The 15784-nt window shown below is 32.7% G+C and overlaps 2 protein-coding genes across 20 annotated transcripts; one reads left to right on the top strand and one right to left on the bottom strand.

Moving 5' to 3' along the window:
• The first annotated feature begins 711 nt into the window (after positions 1 to 711).
• On the top strand, positions 712 to 5708 carry LOC125202095. Of its 18 annotated transcripts, none has more exons than XR_007173039.1 (8): positions 713 to 840; positions 1489 to 1791; positions 2410 to 2494; positions 2789 to 2898; positions 3114 to 3196; positions 4652 to 4718; positions 4817 to 4908; positions 5533 to 5708. XR_007173039.1 is itself a non-coding variant. In XM_048100431.1 (7 exons), the coding sequence occupies exons 2-6, from the start codon at positions 1682 to 1684 to the stop codon at positions 4844 to 4846; spliced, it is 303 nt and encodes a 100-aa protein (XP_047956388.1). In that variant the 5' UTR covers positions 712 to 840; positions 1489 to 1681; the 3' UTR covers positions 4847 to 4908; positions 5533 to 5708. The 18 variants fall into 18 exon arrangements, 7 of the variants coding, with proteins under 7 accessions (XP_047956388.1, XP_047956387.1, XP_047956383.1 ...); XR_007173038.1 differs by having other exon boundaries at positions 714 to 840; positions 2792 to 2898; XR_007173036.1 differs by having other exon boundaries at positions 716 to 840; positions 2789 to 2864; positions 4677 to 4718.
• LOC125202093 (NAC domain-containing protein 86) lies at positions 5108 to 8145 on the bottom strand. 2 transcript variants are annotated; one of them, XM_048100422.1, is made up of 3 exons: positions 7932 to 8145; positions 7361 to 7641; positions 5108 to 5699 (listed from the first exon to the last, which is right to left on the bottom strand). In XM_048100422.1, exons 1-3 carry the CDS (start codon positions 8086 to 8088, stop codon positions 5397 to 5399), a joined length of 741 nt encoding a protein of 246 aa, XP_047956379.1. In that variant the 5' UTR covers positions 8089 to 8145; the 3' UTR covers positions 5108 to 5396. The 2 variants fall into 2 exon arrangements, with proteins under 2 accessions (XP_047956379.1, XP_047956380.1); XM_048100423.1 differs by having other exon boundaries at positions 7364 to 7641.
• Positions 8146 to 15784: the final 7639 nt, after the last annotated feature.

The raw sequence follows: 15784 nt of genomic DNA, 5'->3' as shown, positions 1-15784 counted from the left end.
TTGAACCGGGTTGTCCGGTTCAAGAACCGGAATCGCCGGAAGCTATGGCGGGCCGGTTCAGGTTCGCAATTTTTTCGAACCTGAACCGCCGATTCCGAACTGGAAACCGGTGGTTCTTGAACCGTGGGGACCTCTATGTTAGTCGATATAAATTAGTACTACTACATAATTTGATTTAATCAAATATTTTCGTAATTTTTAATGAAGTATATCTATAGTTTAGGATTTAAAAGTGTTAGGAATTCAACAAATAAAAAAGACGATTGTGTTACGCAAAAATAATAAAATAAAATGACACAATAATTTGAATTAACCGTGAGACACAATAATTGCATCGACACACTATAATTGCAGCTCATTATCGAATATTTGTGCTCGTGCACTATTTTTGTTTGATGTTTCAATGGAGAATCATTGGATAAACAGCTTAAAACATGATTGCAATGATTTAAGTTTTTACTCAATGTTTTAGTATGACTAAAATCATTTCTCTGTTGTGTAAACAAAATTATTCATAAGTGTATATATGTGTATCATGTCCAAGATGTAACAAAAATATCATAACCCACTAATTTTTATGGAAGATCAAAATGGGAAAAATAAGATTGAATTTGATAATGTGATGTATAAAATCGTTTACACTCTGAAACAAATATTAATCAAAATTAATTTTTTTTTAAAAAAAAATCGAAAATGACATTGATTTTATGATTTATACAAAATTCTGAAACGAGACTACATATACAGTGATGAGCAGCAAATGCTACAATGGCGGCGCTGCATTAATCGACGATGCATTGGCGGCGCTGCATTAAACGACACCGTTTGCTCTCCTATCAGGTTCCGAGATTTTCAATTCACACGCATATCAGTTAGGAAATTGCTTGTTTAATTCATGCGCATAAGGTGTTTGTAATATTGTTGAGCTGATGATCTGCCTCCGAATGAAATTGATATATGATAGTGTTGATTTGATATCACGGGACTACATAGATAGTAGTATGTCACGTGTAAGATCAATCATAATTTGATCCGAATTTGAATTTCTCGTCCAGGAAAAAACAGAAGAACACTGAGTTCGTGTATTTGGATTAGAAAAAGTATTGTGGAAGTTCATGTATTTATACAAAAACAAAGGCACTTATTCAGTAGAAAATGGACAAGTAGATTATTATTTATTGATGTAGGGGTGATGATTGTGGTTTTTGTGATACGGATTGTGGATCAATAAAAACTTTTTAGTGGGTTTTGCTCATTGGTTGCTTTTGGATGTGAAATTAAACAATTCTTGAAATTTGGTGATACGTTTGGTACACCTTTGGTCTTGATCTAATGTGGTAAGCTAGTGCATAGTGGGACTATGATTAGATTCCCACCATTTAAAGAAGAAAAGGGATGCAAAACCAACTTCAATAATGCATTTTCTATTTAGAGCCATTCAATGTTTCTACATTTCTGGTAATTGTGTTTTTTTGATTGGTTGTATAGGCTTGTAGTCCTGCATCATCACAAGACTGCCTCGGGATGTTGGGTTCGGGGACATCAACTAATGGGAATGTACCTAAAGTGATGGACAGGGACAGGAGTGGAGCTAGATTATGATTATTTCAAGGAGAAACTCTTGTGTGGGGACGGTAACAGTGATTTCAATGGTGCCATTGCTGAATTCCGGAGAGTGAGGATGGTTATCTGTGGAGGTGGCGCTTTCCGAATAGTAATGCATTTAGCAGTGGATATAAGGATTTGAATCTTGAATTTGATGTTACATTAAATACCTCCTTGTTTCAGCAGGTCAGTTGTGCCTAACACTTTTTAAATTGCAACTTGCATATAGATTATTAGATTCCTAAAATGTTTACAAAAATGAATGAACTATTGGATCAGAAGTGAAAAGCATTATTTGAAAATCTAATTGGATTTTAACTTGTAACTATCATTATGATGCACATGTTGTTGGTTGTGAATTGAAATATGAACACCTCTCCCTGAGTAATTGAAGGATTGGTCATGGTTCCGAAAGATGTTTATTCCCACCGCTCAACATGATATTTTATTCGAGGGGTGGTTACTAGTTAGTTATTACAAGCCTTTAGGTTACACTAAGGGCCAGAGTTTGGCTTTTCGTTCTCTCTCTCTCATCTGTTTGCATAACCACTGCAGTGCATTATGGTTTTCTGAGATTTTTATTTCTCCTCTAGCTTACGAAATATTAGTATTCATTTCTCAAATGGTGAGTCACGCTGAGCAATGTCATGTCAACTTTCACCAAGTACAGAGTGAATATATCTCATTGTAGGTGCCATCACCTTTTACGGTTACTTTAGATTTAGATTTATAATTTTGACTATTTTGTTGGAGGGTGCATGTTTCACCATTATGCCTTTTTGAGATATTTTCTTTCTCCTCTAGCTGACCAAATATTCATTTCTCAAATGGTGAGTCACGCTACAATGTCATGTCAGCTTTCACCAAGTACAGAATGAATCTATCCATTGTAGGTGCCCTCACCTTTTACGGTTACTTGAGTTTTTATAACTTAACTATATTGTTGGAGGGTGCATGTTTCAAGTAGAAAATCTCTATTCTGTCAAATTTGGCATTTGAAAACTGCTGAAAACTATTCGGTTTCGTATTGATATTAGTACTCACAAGACATCACTCAGGCTCTGTTCTGCACACCTTCCTCTTATTTTTTTTCCCCCTTTACCTCTTTGCTTAAGGTTGATATGATTTCAGTTGCTCTCATTAGAACTTGGCTCAGTACTAAGTCTAGGCATGTCAATCTTAGCAGGTAAACAGAAAAAGATAGAGGTTCTCGAGCTGTCGTATGAACTAACTCTTGGTGGCGGTGCTTTTGGAAATCGGTTGGTAAATTTGATGATCTTTTACTGCATTTGGGTATGCTGAATTCGGCCCCTATGTGATTTAAGCTCCTGTTAGTAGGAGGTTGATAAACAACTTCATCTATCTGTGCTGTATAACAAGTTAACTTTCAATATTCCAGATAAATATACACCTTTGGCTTTTGAAAAGTTTTGCTAATATTTCAAGTGAATGTTTGGTATTTCATCCTGATATATCATTACATACATTTTATGGATCGTTATCCTTAGGCTGTCAATGCGGATTTCATCCATGAGCTATGGAGTGAACTTGGGAAATATTTAGCTTTTAAAAGCCTCAAAATGAACCTGAGGTCAGTTGTTACTGACTTGAACTCTCTAATTGACTAGCTATATCTCTTCCATTTACTTCTTTTCCATATCACCTTGCCTTTTTACATCTGCAAGAGTCGTATTATGTAGTCATCCCCACACAACACAAACACACACAAGGACAAAAGCAGAAAAATATTTTGGGCCTACCACTAACTATTTATCATTGCACGCTTAGTCTATTAATGTCTATATTTTCAAGAGAGAAAGAAATGTAAAAGTTACAACTTCAGTAGACTGAATCATAATATCTTTCTGGTTATGGAGCTCTTTTGTGTTTCTCTGGAACTAAGATGTAGATAATATGGTAGAAAGATTGAATTATAACATATTCGTTGAAGTCATGAACTGTTTGACCTTTATCTAAAATTTAAGGATCAATTCATATGGATTTAAGGATCAATTCATATGGATTTAAGACAACCTGGCAGAAGTTTTAATGATGAGTAGTTGGCCTATTCAATTAATTCGGAAGAATCAAACTTATGCATACTACATTTCCAAATGCCTAATATTTATCTCTTGAATGAGAAAGAACTGCTTGAACGCATACAAGAACATCTCTAACCTAGTTTTATCGAAGTCAAATTTAAGTGTTAATACACATATCTGATTAACTATGCAAACTAAAACAAAGTGTATCCATGGGTATTCTTTGATGGAATATGGTGATATGGGAACCCATTGCTATAGTTTTGCATGTACTGCAAGTCAATGTTTTATTGGATTGCATGATTCCGAGTTGTTATATTAGGGTTGGGAGACAGTGCTAAACGTAGCTTGCTATACATATTAGTTTGAAGGTGATTTTTCCTTAAACAAAGAGTAATTTCCAGCTTGCAATTATTGCTCACTATCTTTAGAGGAACTGGAGCTGTTGTATACATAGTTCTTGAACTTGAGAATGACTCCCGATTGAAAATTAGCCTAGAAGGAGTGGAGTGTTGGTGATGAGGACAGTACACCCATATCACAGGCGATTTTCTGCTTTCCAAACTAATATTCTTGGGAGAATGTAAGCCATAGAACTCAAGCTTTGGCCTATTATATAATTTTAAGCAGAAATATGGAGATGGTGGATACCAGAATGCCAGATGGTTCGTGATGGATAATGCCAGATTTCATAGACGGAAGGTTTCTCATAACAACTTAATCTAGGATCTCCCCCTCAACTAGGCTGAAATTGGCTATTATGATCCAAATGAAGCTTTCTGTCCAAACATGGAGTAAAAATAATAGGGGAGGGGGTTCCCTATTTAATCAAATAATTTCGTATGACTTTTGTTTTACTATACCATCTTGAACTCTAACTCATAACAAAACATCAGTTCTTATAGATATAAATTTCAACTCAGGTCAACAATTTTTCTAGTTTTGTCATGCCATTATTATACCTGTTCATGTCTGTACTAACTTTATATATTTATGTTACTTAGCTCCACCTACTTACAATTATTGCAGAAGAAATCCCTTTACATCTACTATCATGCTCGGATAAGAAAGGTACATTTTCTCTTGAATTGAATTTGAATTCCAATCTATGGTAAGTAAGTACGAATTGATACTCTTTTTCAAACTTATCTATGTTCCATTGTTGTCAGGTCTGTAAAATGTTCAACCATATGCACTGAAGATTTAGACCTTTTATATGTGATTAGCGTGACCGAATCTCTGCTCGAATGAAAATCGACAGGTGAAGTTGTAGTATTTTTATATATGGACCCCTACCTAGATTAGATCACATGTATAAATGCCATTTTCGTTAAAGAGTTTTTTCAGTAGCTTAGGACCTTTTGGTCAGCGGAATTTGAACATAATATTTTTGCAATAGGAGTGACGAATTTGTGTCTGAGAAAAACTGGAGGAACGACTAACTACCTACGATTGCTCTGTAGAAAATAAGCCTTTTATTACACTAGTGAAACCCAATGAGGAAACCTTAGTAAAATGGGGAAAACCAAATCCCTATGGCCACAAGATAGCCTGTTGTACAGAGAATAATACACCACCCAAAAAAGAAATGAAGGGAAAAAATATTTCTAAGTACAATTAGAGATGATCAGAGTAATGCACATGATGAAACTTGAAATCTTTTTTTTAATCATGAAGATTTTGGTGGAAAAAAAAATATAAATCAGACGATTCAATTTAAGGTTTGATATTATTAACGAATCCCCTTCGTTAATTCCTTGTGCCATTAGTTTGTGAAACCCATTCTTCGCCACCATATGTAGCACTAGACGAACACCACACATCATCTGTAATGAACTGCATCCATGACTCATCTTTGTCGTCTTTGTCCTCTTCCTCTATACAGACGATTGAGGATGACGCCAAGGGGAAGTCGGGCGACATTGTCTCGTGCTCGTTGGAGACCCCCTGCATGTAATGTTCCAGCAACGGTATGCTACTCGACTGCCCTAGCTCCTCTACCTCCGAGCACAGCCCGTTTTTCTTGAACACACGACATAAAGCGTAGGAGTCCTGTGAAACCAAAAAAGAGATTAGATTGGAAGACAACTAGATTCTTGAATTCATGTTTAGGTTATGAGGGGAGGGAAAAGTTTGAACATGAATGATCTGATGACAACAAAAGGGAGGGTCATGGATGTTTTTTTAAGTCAATAATAGGGGCTGCTGGATTTAGTGAGATACACTGTCAAATTAAAGTGATAAAAGAAGCAGAAATTATGGGAAAAAAAGCAATCTAATTGTTGCAAGTTCAAAGAAATCTTTCTGTTCTTTCTTCCACATCATCCTATAGAAATGAAGCGATCATAGGTGCATTTTATCAGCTATCAACTTTAAACAGGCAGTCTTTTGAAAGAGATCTCTTTCTCTTTCTCCATATACATTACATAAATATTATATATAGAGAAATGTTCAAATAAAAATGTTCTTAAAGGTAGAATATGGAAACAATTGCACTGAACTAATATGAATTGTATTGTTCTTACTTTGCATAATATAATATACTATATGAATTTCACATACACTATTATAGCACGTTCTTGCAATAAAAAAGTGTGTACAATAATTAATTCCTATATACATTAGTATAATATATACTACTATATGTATGTGGCTTATTGAGGGAATAAAGTGAAAAGAGGCCGACACCTTCTTACAAAAATGAAAGTGAAGGGATGCTACTTTTGGATTTTGGCGTATAATATAAAAACAATAGAAAATGATTTGATTTTGTGGAAAGAATCTGGGATTCAAGATTGGGATTGTATATTGCTATAAAAAAATAAGGTGACAGGAGGAAATAAAAAATTACTTATAGTGTATATAATGAAGGGGTGATGATTGGTGAAATGTGATTCGAATTCAAGAATTGCACTTTTGTCTCATTATTGAAAGACAAAGTGAAGCTAGACTTTGTCACTCAAGAGATCTAAGACCTGTGCAAGAAAAGAATAACATGTCAGCAAATTTCCTTTTCTTTTTGGCTGGCCTTAGATTATACTACTATATTGAAATTTATTAATGATCATGTCATAATCATATTATTAGGGTGTTTGTTACTCAAGATTCACAAGTCAAAACTAATTCTATGATAAATATCACTCAAATTCATCTAACTAGACAACACAACTAGATCTTATTTAATTCATCAAAATTGAAACTACAAAGATGGATGATTATTTGTCACACAAGCAACTCTCTTCCATGCATGCCATGCAACTCACGTTCAACACACACTATTGTGATATTTCTCTTCATTTTCTCTCTCCAAATTCTCTCTCTACATGAATACTTGAGTGCACATGTTAAAGCTCAACCTATCTTTGCTTTTTTATCCATCCTTTAGCAGGAGTTTAAAAAGAGATCACGATTGAAAAAAACAAAAAAAATGGAGAGATAAATGCTTTTTGCACCAAAATAACCCTCGAAATTAGTGCTTTCAGAGTCAAATGATGACACCTCCCTATGCATCAACTATACACAATTATCTTTGGCAAAACATAAAGAAAAGAAAAAGAAACACAAAGACACTTGACCCTTTATCACTATCATAACACACACACACACACACACAATAACTAGTAAGTACTATTCATGATCACAATATCTCAAAATAGCATAATTTTTTTTATGAAAAATATAATCCATAATAAAATCAGTATAACCATACGAGCTACCTGGATTCCAGAAACATCCTCCCACTCCTTGTCATCGAGTCTATACTCATGCATCACCCAATCAGTCCTTATCCCTTGTGGGGCCCTCCCTCTGTAGTAAACCAGCGTCTTCTTCATCCCGACCGCCCGGTTCTGGCTTGACACCCTCCTGTCCTTCCCGGTCGACTTCCAGTAGCCCGCCCGGGTCGCCCGGTTCGTTCTGAACCCGTTAGGGTACTTCCTGTCCCTAGGGCCGAAGAAGTACCACTCGGGGTCCCGGCTTGGCAAGAAAGATTTCTCTGAAATGAAACGCGAGACGTAACAGTTTGATAGAGAAGATAGATAAAACAAACCATGATTAAATAAACACATTTTAGGTCAGATAACTCCTCGATTATGAGTTATCTGCCTACCAACCACACTGTTTATTATAGAGTAATATATGTAATATAATATTAATAAAATGTGATCTAACATGCACATTTTTTCTTGACATGACAAGTTAAGATAATATATATAGTAGATTTTATAACTATGTTTTTGAAATTATAATATAATCTTATTGTACGAGTTGGGTCGTTATACATACCTGCAAGCTCCCAGGGCTCACACTTGTAAAGATCCACCTCAGGTATGATGTCGAGCTCGATTTCCTGGCCCTGGATTTTCCTCTTGAGGTAGTAATTCACAAGCTCTTCGTCGGTGGGATGGAACCTGAAACCTGGAGGCAACCCGACCGGGGCCATGATGATGAGTCGATGGTTGATTCGATGAACGTGGATTCTCCGCCTCCGTGTCTCAGCCACCGCTTCCTCCAAGACTTAAATGTTGATGGTGTGATATATATAAGTGGATTCAAAGTATCTTGTCTTTGAGTGATTTGGCGCTTTTTCGCTTTAGTAGATTCTAAGAAGCGTTTCATGGAAGCCCGTTCTCCCATGCTAATTAAAATTATAAAAATAAAAAATGTTGTAATAGCAACGTTTGTTGTCTTGTTTTCAGTGAGCCCTTTTGTGATATTGTATTTTATATGTAGAGAGAAAGTGAGTGACACTGGGCCCAAGGCTTTCCCTCGTGAAAGAAGGGTTTAAAGCAAGATATCATGACAATATGACATGGTCCAGGTTGCTCATGGTGTTGGATCATACAACTTTTGATTTGGCTTCATGCTTTTCTAGTAGTACTTCACATTTAGTATATCAAAGAGAGAGAGAGAGAGAGATGTATGTTTCATCTTCTATGGAGTATAATGTGGTTTAGTATACTACTATTATTATAATATATGAGTTGCTTCAATATTAGGCCTACTTTGGAATACTATGTTTCATCTTCTATTATTATAGCAAATGAATGTCATATGAGAAATGTTATGTTGTAGGAGTATATATTTTATTATTTAATGTGCGTACTATCCGCTAGCATTGTTCTCGTTTAGTCTTCATTATAGCTATTTATAGTATATATTTTATTATTTTAATGTGCGTACTATCTGCTAACATCGTTCACGTTTAGTCTTCATTATAGTTAGTATTTTATGTGGAGTACTATTTATTTTGATTTTAGTATTTAAGAAATTGTTATTAGTACCATTAGTTCTAGAGATTAATTAAAAATTAACGCTCATTTATTCATTTTCTCTATAATTTAAAATAAATAATAAAATGAAGCTTTAACTTTTATGTAATTTATACATTTAAAATGACAATAAATTTTATTATTATATAAAAATCAAACTATATGTATACATATATATATGATCAAACAAAAAACGCTTGAAATAACATTATGTTTTTATAAACTCATATGTGTATATATGAATGTATCGAATTGACGAGCCATGTTGGATAATAAATAAGATCACTGAACCGCATTTTTGTAATAAAATATATCAAATGTGTGCTTTTATAAGAGAAACAAATACACTTTTGAGAAATGTGTTGTCTTGAATTGTCAATTTGTCATAATAATAGTGAAACATTTAAGAACATTTATAGGATAATAATTGTGTACTGTCCTGGCTTGTGTACCCAAATGGCAAATTATTAAATCAATAAATTGCATATACTAATTAATAAATCTTCACATGGTCTAATAATTAGTAGCTTGAGATACTTTAATGAATCTTGGTTTAGAAGGTTGGCTTGGTAGATTTTTTTCGTGGATTTGGGCCCTCAATTTAATATCCATGTAGGGCATGAATGTTGGGGGTCATATTATTAGTAGTATTAATTATATGTAATTAACTGGGCTAATTAGTGTCACAAATTTTTTTGGGTCCATGTACCATTTCTCAATTCATGTTAGTATGTATAAATGCAATTGAATTTCTTTAGCTAATTAGAACATGCATGTTTTTTGTTCATTCCATATGGTTATACATTTACACAATTGGCATGTTATAATCTACTACTATCACACCCGTGCTATGCACGGTCCACTTTATTCTCTTCAAATATGATTTTTTTTTTGAAATAATAAAATTATATGGGGTCTTAAATTATACTACCTCCGTCCCCCAAATTTTGATACACTTTGACCCGACACGGATTTTAAGAAATGTAATGGAAAGTGAGTTGAAAAAGTTGGTGGTATATGGGTCCTACTTTTAAAATATTAGTTTTATAATAAAATGTGAGTAGAAATGAGTTAGTAGAATATGAGGTCCACTACCAAAAATGGTAAAAGTGAAGTGTGTCAAATTTTCAGGGACGAACTGAAATGGTAAACTGTGTCAAAATTTGGGGGACGGATATAGTAATGTATTTAATAATAAATATAAATAATACATTTGATTAAAGTAGTGAATTTTATAAAAATAAAGTTGTGATATACAAATGATGAGTTTATAATAATTTGTGTCACAAATTTGAGATAAGAAAATTTTATTATATAATGATAATATTGACAATTATACATAAATACAGAAAAAAAAATATGGATATCGCAAGTTTGAAAAAAAAATCCATGTACATTTCTATATTTTTAATAAATATGATCACATGGGTGTGATCCGTTGCATATTTTCCTTAAATTGCTAACTTGCTAACTCATCAATGCAATCTATTAAAAATGTCAACACGATGATACTGAAATGTCAACATAAACTTAAGTTGATATTTTAATACATTATGTTGACATTGATATTTAAATGTCAACACAGTTTATTAAAAAGCCAACACAAATATGTGTTGACATTTAATCGTGATCATGTTGGGATTCAGCTAAAATATAAATACGTGGAAAAAAATACTGTACATTATTTTTGTAAAATGGAAAAATGACTCTGACCGTGAGACTAAAAAATAAAGCAAATTTACATCACACAAAACAAAGAAACCTAAAGAATGTATAATCACCAATTCTCCTAATGAGATTTAAGATATTGTTTATCAAAAGCTATAATTTAAGATTGCACTCCTAGTCGAGCTTCATTTCATTGCAATATAGTGACCTTATACACTAAAAACCCAAACCTTGAAACCTAAATCCTAAACCCTTAACTTTAAAATATACTTCACTCATCATGACCAACAAATAATCCAAATATCAATAAAATTCTCCCTCCATCCCCGTTCAATTTTACGTTGTTGATCACTTAATATATTTTGGAGGTTTTAGATATGTATTTGATATCTTACATTGGGCAGCTTACTTGATAATCCTTACTGATAGTAGATGTTTTTTTTACCTGAATCTATCTTGGCTGTAAATCTATTTATATGCTCATATCAAGAAATGTTTTACAATAGAGTTATATGAATGGTAAAAAAAAAATCTTGGTTGCATTCATCCAAATCCACCAACTATTATAGTGTATGGGATGGTTGAGTCTTTTGGCTTTTCATTTCTTTGTTGCAACCCCATCGGCTTCCATTTCTTTGTAAACTTAATTGTGATTAAAAGTTATAATATGCATTTAAATTAATCATAATGGCATTTTGTGGACAATCAAAATGGCAAATGTGCCTTGTTTTTCATGTATGGAGGAAATATCAAAATATGGATCAATAATAAATATTACTATGAAACAATTAATCTTAAACTATAATATTGCAATATTAAATCATAGGAGATAAAAAATTATCATAATAAACAATTAAATAATAGAGGAATCACCCATGAAATTTGGAAAACATATTCCAAAATTTTGAGCTCAATTAGAGTGGTTTGAAGATCTTGTTGAAAAAAATAATGTACAACTAATATTTATCTACAAAAGTATACTATAGATTCGAGTTAAATTAAGAGTGGCTCGATGCTGGGATATATTCCTATATATTGATTTATCAGTTTGAAATATAGGGCAACATACGTGGAGTACAATTAATCCATAATTATAAGAATAGATGTAAATGATTTATCTCTATTAGATACCGGGCGAGTTATGTAAAATAATTTTTTTAAACGGTATTACAGAATAAATCAATCTGAAATGTTATAAATCTATGGAAAATACACCTAAAATCTATCCCTTTAAATTACCCAACATTTCTTGTAGTTAGTAAAATTCATTAATTATTTTAAAATGATCTTATTCGAATTAAATCCTGAAATCATGACACTATTCCAATAAATAAGAGGACCACCATAAATAGCCTCCAGTCTCTATCTTCTCTATTTTTCCGGTGTTCCTTCTCTTTGTATTGCTATCGCCGCATTCTCTCTTCTATTTATATTTTCCGTTGCCGAAAACACTATGGCCGCCTACAGCGGCAGCGATTTCCTTCTACACACACAGTTCATATCTTCTTGTTTCCCTCTTATTCCTCATTGATCAAGGTGAAGAATCGGAACATGGTGTGAAGCTTTTTCCTATAGTAAGAACAAAACTATCAAATGTAAATTAAATTAAATAAATTGGGCTAATTTATATTAAGCCCACTAAGATAATTATAAAATTGACCTACATAAAAATTGATAGCCTCTCTTTCTCACCCTCGTGGCACCTCCTCCATGCTTCTTCTCTAGCAACTCCTCCATGCTTCATATGTTATTTCCGGTAACTCAATCTTCTCAGGCGTAATGTTCATTTTCTTTATTCTCCAATAACACATTTGCTAACATAATTGGTATTTATAGAAAATTTAATAGCTTTTGGAATTCTAATCCCTTTTACATTCTTCTCTAATGACTCTTAGTGATTCCAATAAATTAGTAGTAAATGGCATAGAAATTTATAACCGTTCTCAATGGAAATTTTTTGAATCTGGACCAAATGTGTGTAGAAGTTTAACTGCTACACATATTGTTAGATTTTATTGAATTAAATTAAATTTAATTCCAATGGTCATTGTCTTCAATTTAATTCCTAATCACACGTTTTAACATTTAATTTCAATGTTTTTTATTTAATCGTATAATTTTTCAACTAAAATGGCATTTCCATAACTACCCCCAAAACTCCCCCTTTATATATGTATAGATAGATAGATAAGGGCATTTATTTTGTGGTATTAGAATATGACAAATACATTAAACGGATAAAATTTATTTTTTTGAATTTAATCTAGTAGAAATAAAGTTTAGGGCATTATTTATTGTTATTGTGGGATGAAGAAGCACAACGAAATTTTACTCTTATCAATTAGGCAATGTTCGGACATTTATTGTTCTGTATGAACTTTCGAACAAATATATTTCATAGTATTATGTTAATTTGAGCTTGCTCGATATGTTCAATAAACTTATTAAAATAGGATGATAGATTAAAATGCACTACTCCGTATTATTTTTATCATTCTATATCTATCACCAATAATAAATGTCAGTAAATGGTCTACACTTTTACAAGAAGTTCAAATATTATTACTCCCTCCGTCCACGAAAATTTGTCCCAGTTTTGGTAGTGGACCTCATATTCCACTAACTCATTCCTACTCACATTTTATTATAAAACTAATACTTTAAAAGTAGGACCCACAATCCACTAACTTTTTCAACTCACTTTCCATTACATTTCTTAAAACTCGTGCCCGGTCAAACCGGGACGAATTTTCGTGGACGGAGGGAGTAATATTTAACAATAAATGATAAAATAAAATTGTAAGTGTGATTAGAATTTCCTATTCTTTCAATTGTTTTGGTAACCCCCCACCCATTTTTTTTTTTTGACAGGCTACCTTTATTTCAATATAAGTATGTAACATGCTTTAAATAATTAAAATAAATTATTTAAAATGATCGAGGCATAATAAATTTATTCCTAACGATTGTCACACTCAATAGTGGTGGTGTCCACTTTCAATTGTGACGAACATTCTGAATCACAACATAATTTGGTGTATGTGGGCGTAAGAGATACCACAAATACATGGAAAATGACAAGAGCTCGATTTTAATTAGATAAATCACACAATTTGGACTAATATGGCAAACTACAAGAGTGCCTTTTGGTGTTTATGTCACAATGAAAATGATCTCCACCAAAGAGGAAAATATATATCAATTTCAAACACAAATTTGATGTGGAAACATTAAACATTTGATTGAACATTTCGAGATAGGCCATTTTCACAACTCATAAAGGTGGTGCATTGAACCCTATATTTCTAATTAACAATGAAGGAAAACTTAGTCGGTAAATGGAGAATCACCATATATATCCTACTATTATATTTTTAAAGATATATTACAAACTTTATTGTGTATTTTAAAAATTACTACGTATTTTATGTCATAGTCAAATGTTATTACATATATTAATGTGTACATAATACGCAGCATTAATTAGTTAAGCACCTAGTATAAATTTGCGTTGAGAGATTAATTTTATAAATTAGTAGTATATGCCTATTAATCGTGCTATATACGAAAGGCCAGAGAGTAGGCCTAGACATAGGTCCACATACAATCTCTTTCTCTTCCCTCTACCCTACACACAAAATATTAATATTAATATCCCAATATAAAATGAGTGAAAATTGTTAGAAAAGCTATGAAATTTATATTATCCGATTATAGAATTTTTTTGGTAAAATTATATGAAAGTCAAAAAATTATAAATGAACATCAACGCCGATGAATTAAACAACGTTATCAATTCATATAGAAAATGACATAATTTGGTTTGGAAATATGAATAATACATAGATGACTAGAAATTCTCATCACGTGATAATTAAGGACAAAACCAAACTTTATAGTAATTTTCTAGCTAATTTACAAAATTGTTAAACGTATCCAAATTTAACCAAATTTGATGTTTTTTTTAGCAATTTGCCTAGATTGCAATGGCCTTTTTTAATTATTTTTTATTATTATTACTATAAGCATTATTATTATTATTAGGGTTTTTGGCTTTTTAAACAAAAACCTTTCCCCGAATTTCGGTTTTTCTCATGAACTATGAGATTTGTTTTTAAAACCACGAACTTTCATTTCGTTAGGATTTTCCCAACCCGACCCGAATAACACATTTCTGGTAGAGAAGTTGTCGAAAAAATGACATGGACGCCGGATATAGGACGCTAAAACGATGTCGTTTTACGACTCAATCACATTTAAACATTACCCAACTCACCTAAAATCGAATTCAGCCAGCCAATTAAACCCTAAAATTGAATTCCAGCATCTTCATTCATCCGCTCACTTCGAAATCAGGCGTCTTCGTTCTATCTCAGGTAGGTGAGGAGGTTGCTTTTGGGCGTCCTTATTTTGGGCGTGCCGGCTGCGGATGTCCTGGCAGTGGGCGACTTGGCCGTTAATGACAAATAGAATTAAAATTAACACGTAGACAACCAGAGTTTCACCGTTGACCCGCCAGGGAAAAACCCAATGAAATGAAAGTTCGTGGTTTTAAAAACAAATCTCATAGTTCATGGGAAAAACCGGAATTCGGAGAAATGTTTTGGTTTAACAAGCCAAAAACCCTTATTATTATTATACTTGCTTTGAGGGCTTGGAAGGGGATTAAAAAAATACCAATAGAATTACATTCTTAAATAGTTTTGTGGGTCCAAGAGTGTTGGATTCTTTGGTTTATGTAGCAAGATAGATAGATTCAACTTCTACTTCTATATCTTATGGATTAATTAATGATGGTTTATGTATTAAGATAGATAGATTCAACTTCTACATCTTACTGATCATTTAATGTTGTAGTAACTTGTGAAATTTATCTCTAGATGAAGGGACTGATCTAAATAGTTGTATATTTTGTTGAGAGTCGTAGATGTTACTATAGTTTAATAACGATATCACAATTCACAAGTACCATACATAATTTAATTTTAATGCATGCTTATTACATAAGGAGGTAGATTAAATACTAAGATGGAATATAAGAAAAATCAAGTCTTAGAAAATTTCAACATGACTAATTAATACTAGTATTATACAGTAGTATTAGATTAGAGTAAATGGAGACTTTCCGAAATTCTAATTTATAGACTATAGGATAGTATATAGCTAGACTAGTATATGCATCCCCAATTTCCTAACATT

The sequence above is a fragment of the Salvia hispanica genome, chromosome 1 (assembly GCF_023119035.1).
Source record: "Salvia hispanica cultivar TCC Black 2014 chromosome 1, UniMelb_Shisp_WGS_1.0, whole genome shotgun sequence".
Lineage (NCBI taxonomy): Eukaryota > Viridiplantae > Streptophyta > Magnoliopsida > Lamiales > Lamiaceae > Salvia > Salvia hispanica.
The sequence above is the reverse complement of the archived record's forward strand: the minus strand, read 5'-3'. Positions and strand labels throughout refer to the sequence as shown.

Bases quoted from the DNA above. Each gene is read 5' to 3' on its own strand.
- LOC125202095 (XM_048100424.1), top strand. From the start codon at position 2,021: ATGTTTATTCCCACCGCTCAACATGATATTTTATTCGAGGGGTGGTTA. The intron at 2,899-3,113 runs GTATGCTGAATT...CGTTATCCTTAG, and splicing joins TGATCTTTTACTGCATTTGG to GCTGTCAATGCGGATTTCAT. The intron at 4,719-4,816 runs GTACATTTTCTC...CATTGTTGTCAG, and splicing joins ATCATGCTCGGATAAGAAAG to GTCTGTAAAATGTTCAACCA.
- LOC125202093 (XM_048100422.1), bottom strand. From the start codon at position 8,088: ATGGCCCCGGTCGGGTTGCCTCCAGGTTTCAGGTTCCATCCCACCGAC. The intron at 7,642-7,931 runs GTATGTATAACG...GTTTCATTTCAG, and splicing joins TGAGCCCTGGGAGCTTGCAG to AGAAATCTTTCTTGCCAAGC. The intron at 5,700-7,360 runs GCTCGTATGGTT...TTGGTTTCACAG, and splicing joins ATGTTTCTGGAATCCAGGTA to GACTCCTACGCTTTATGTCG.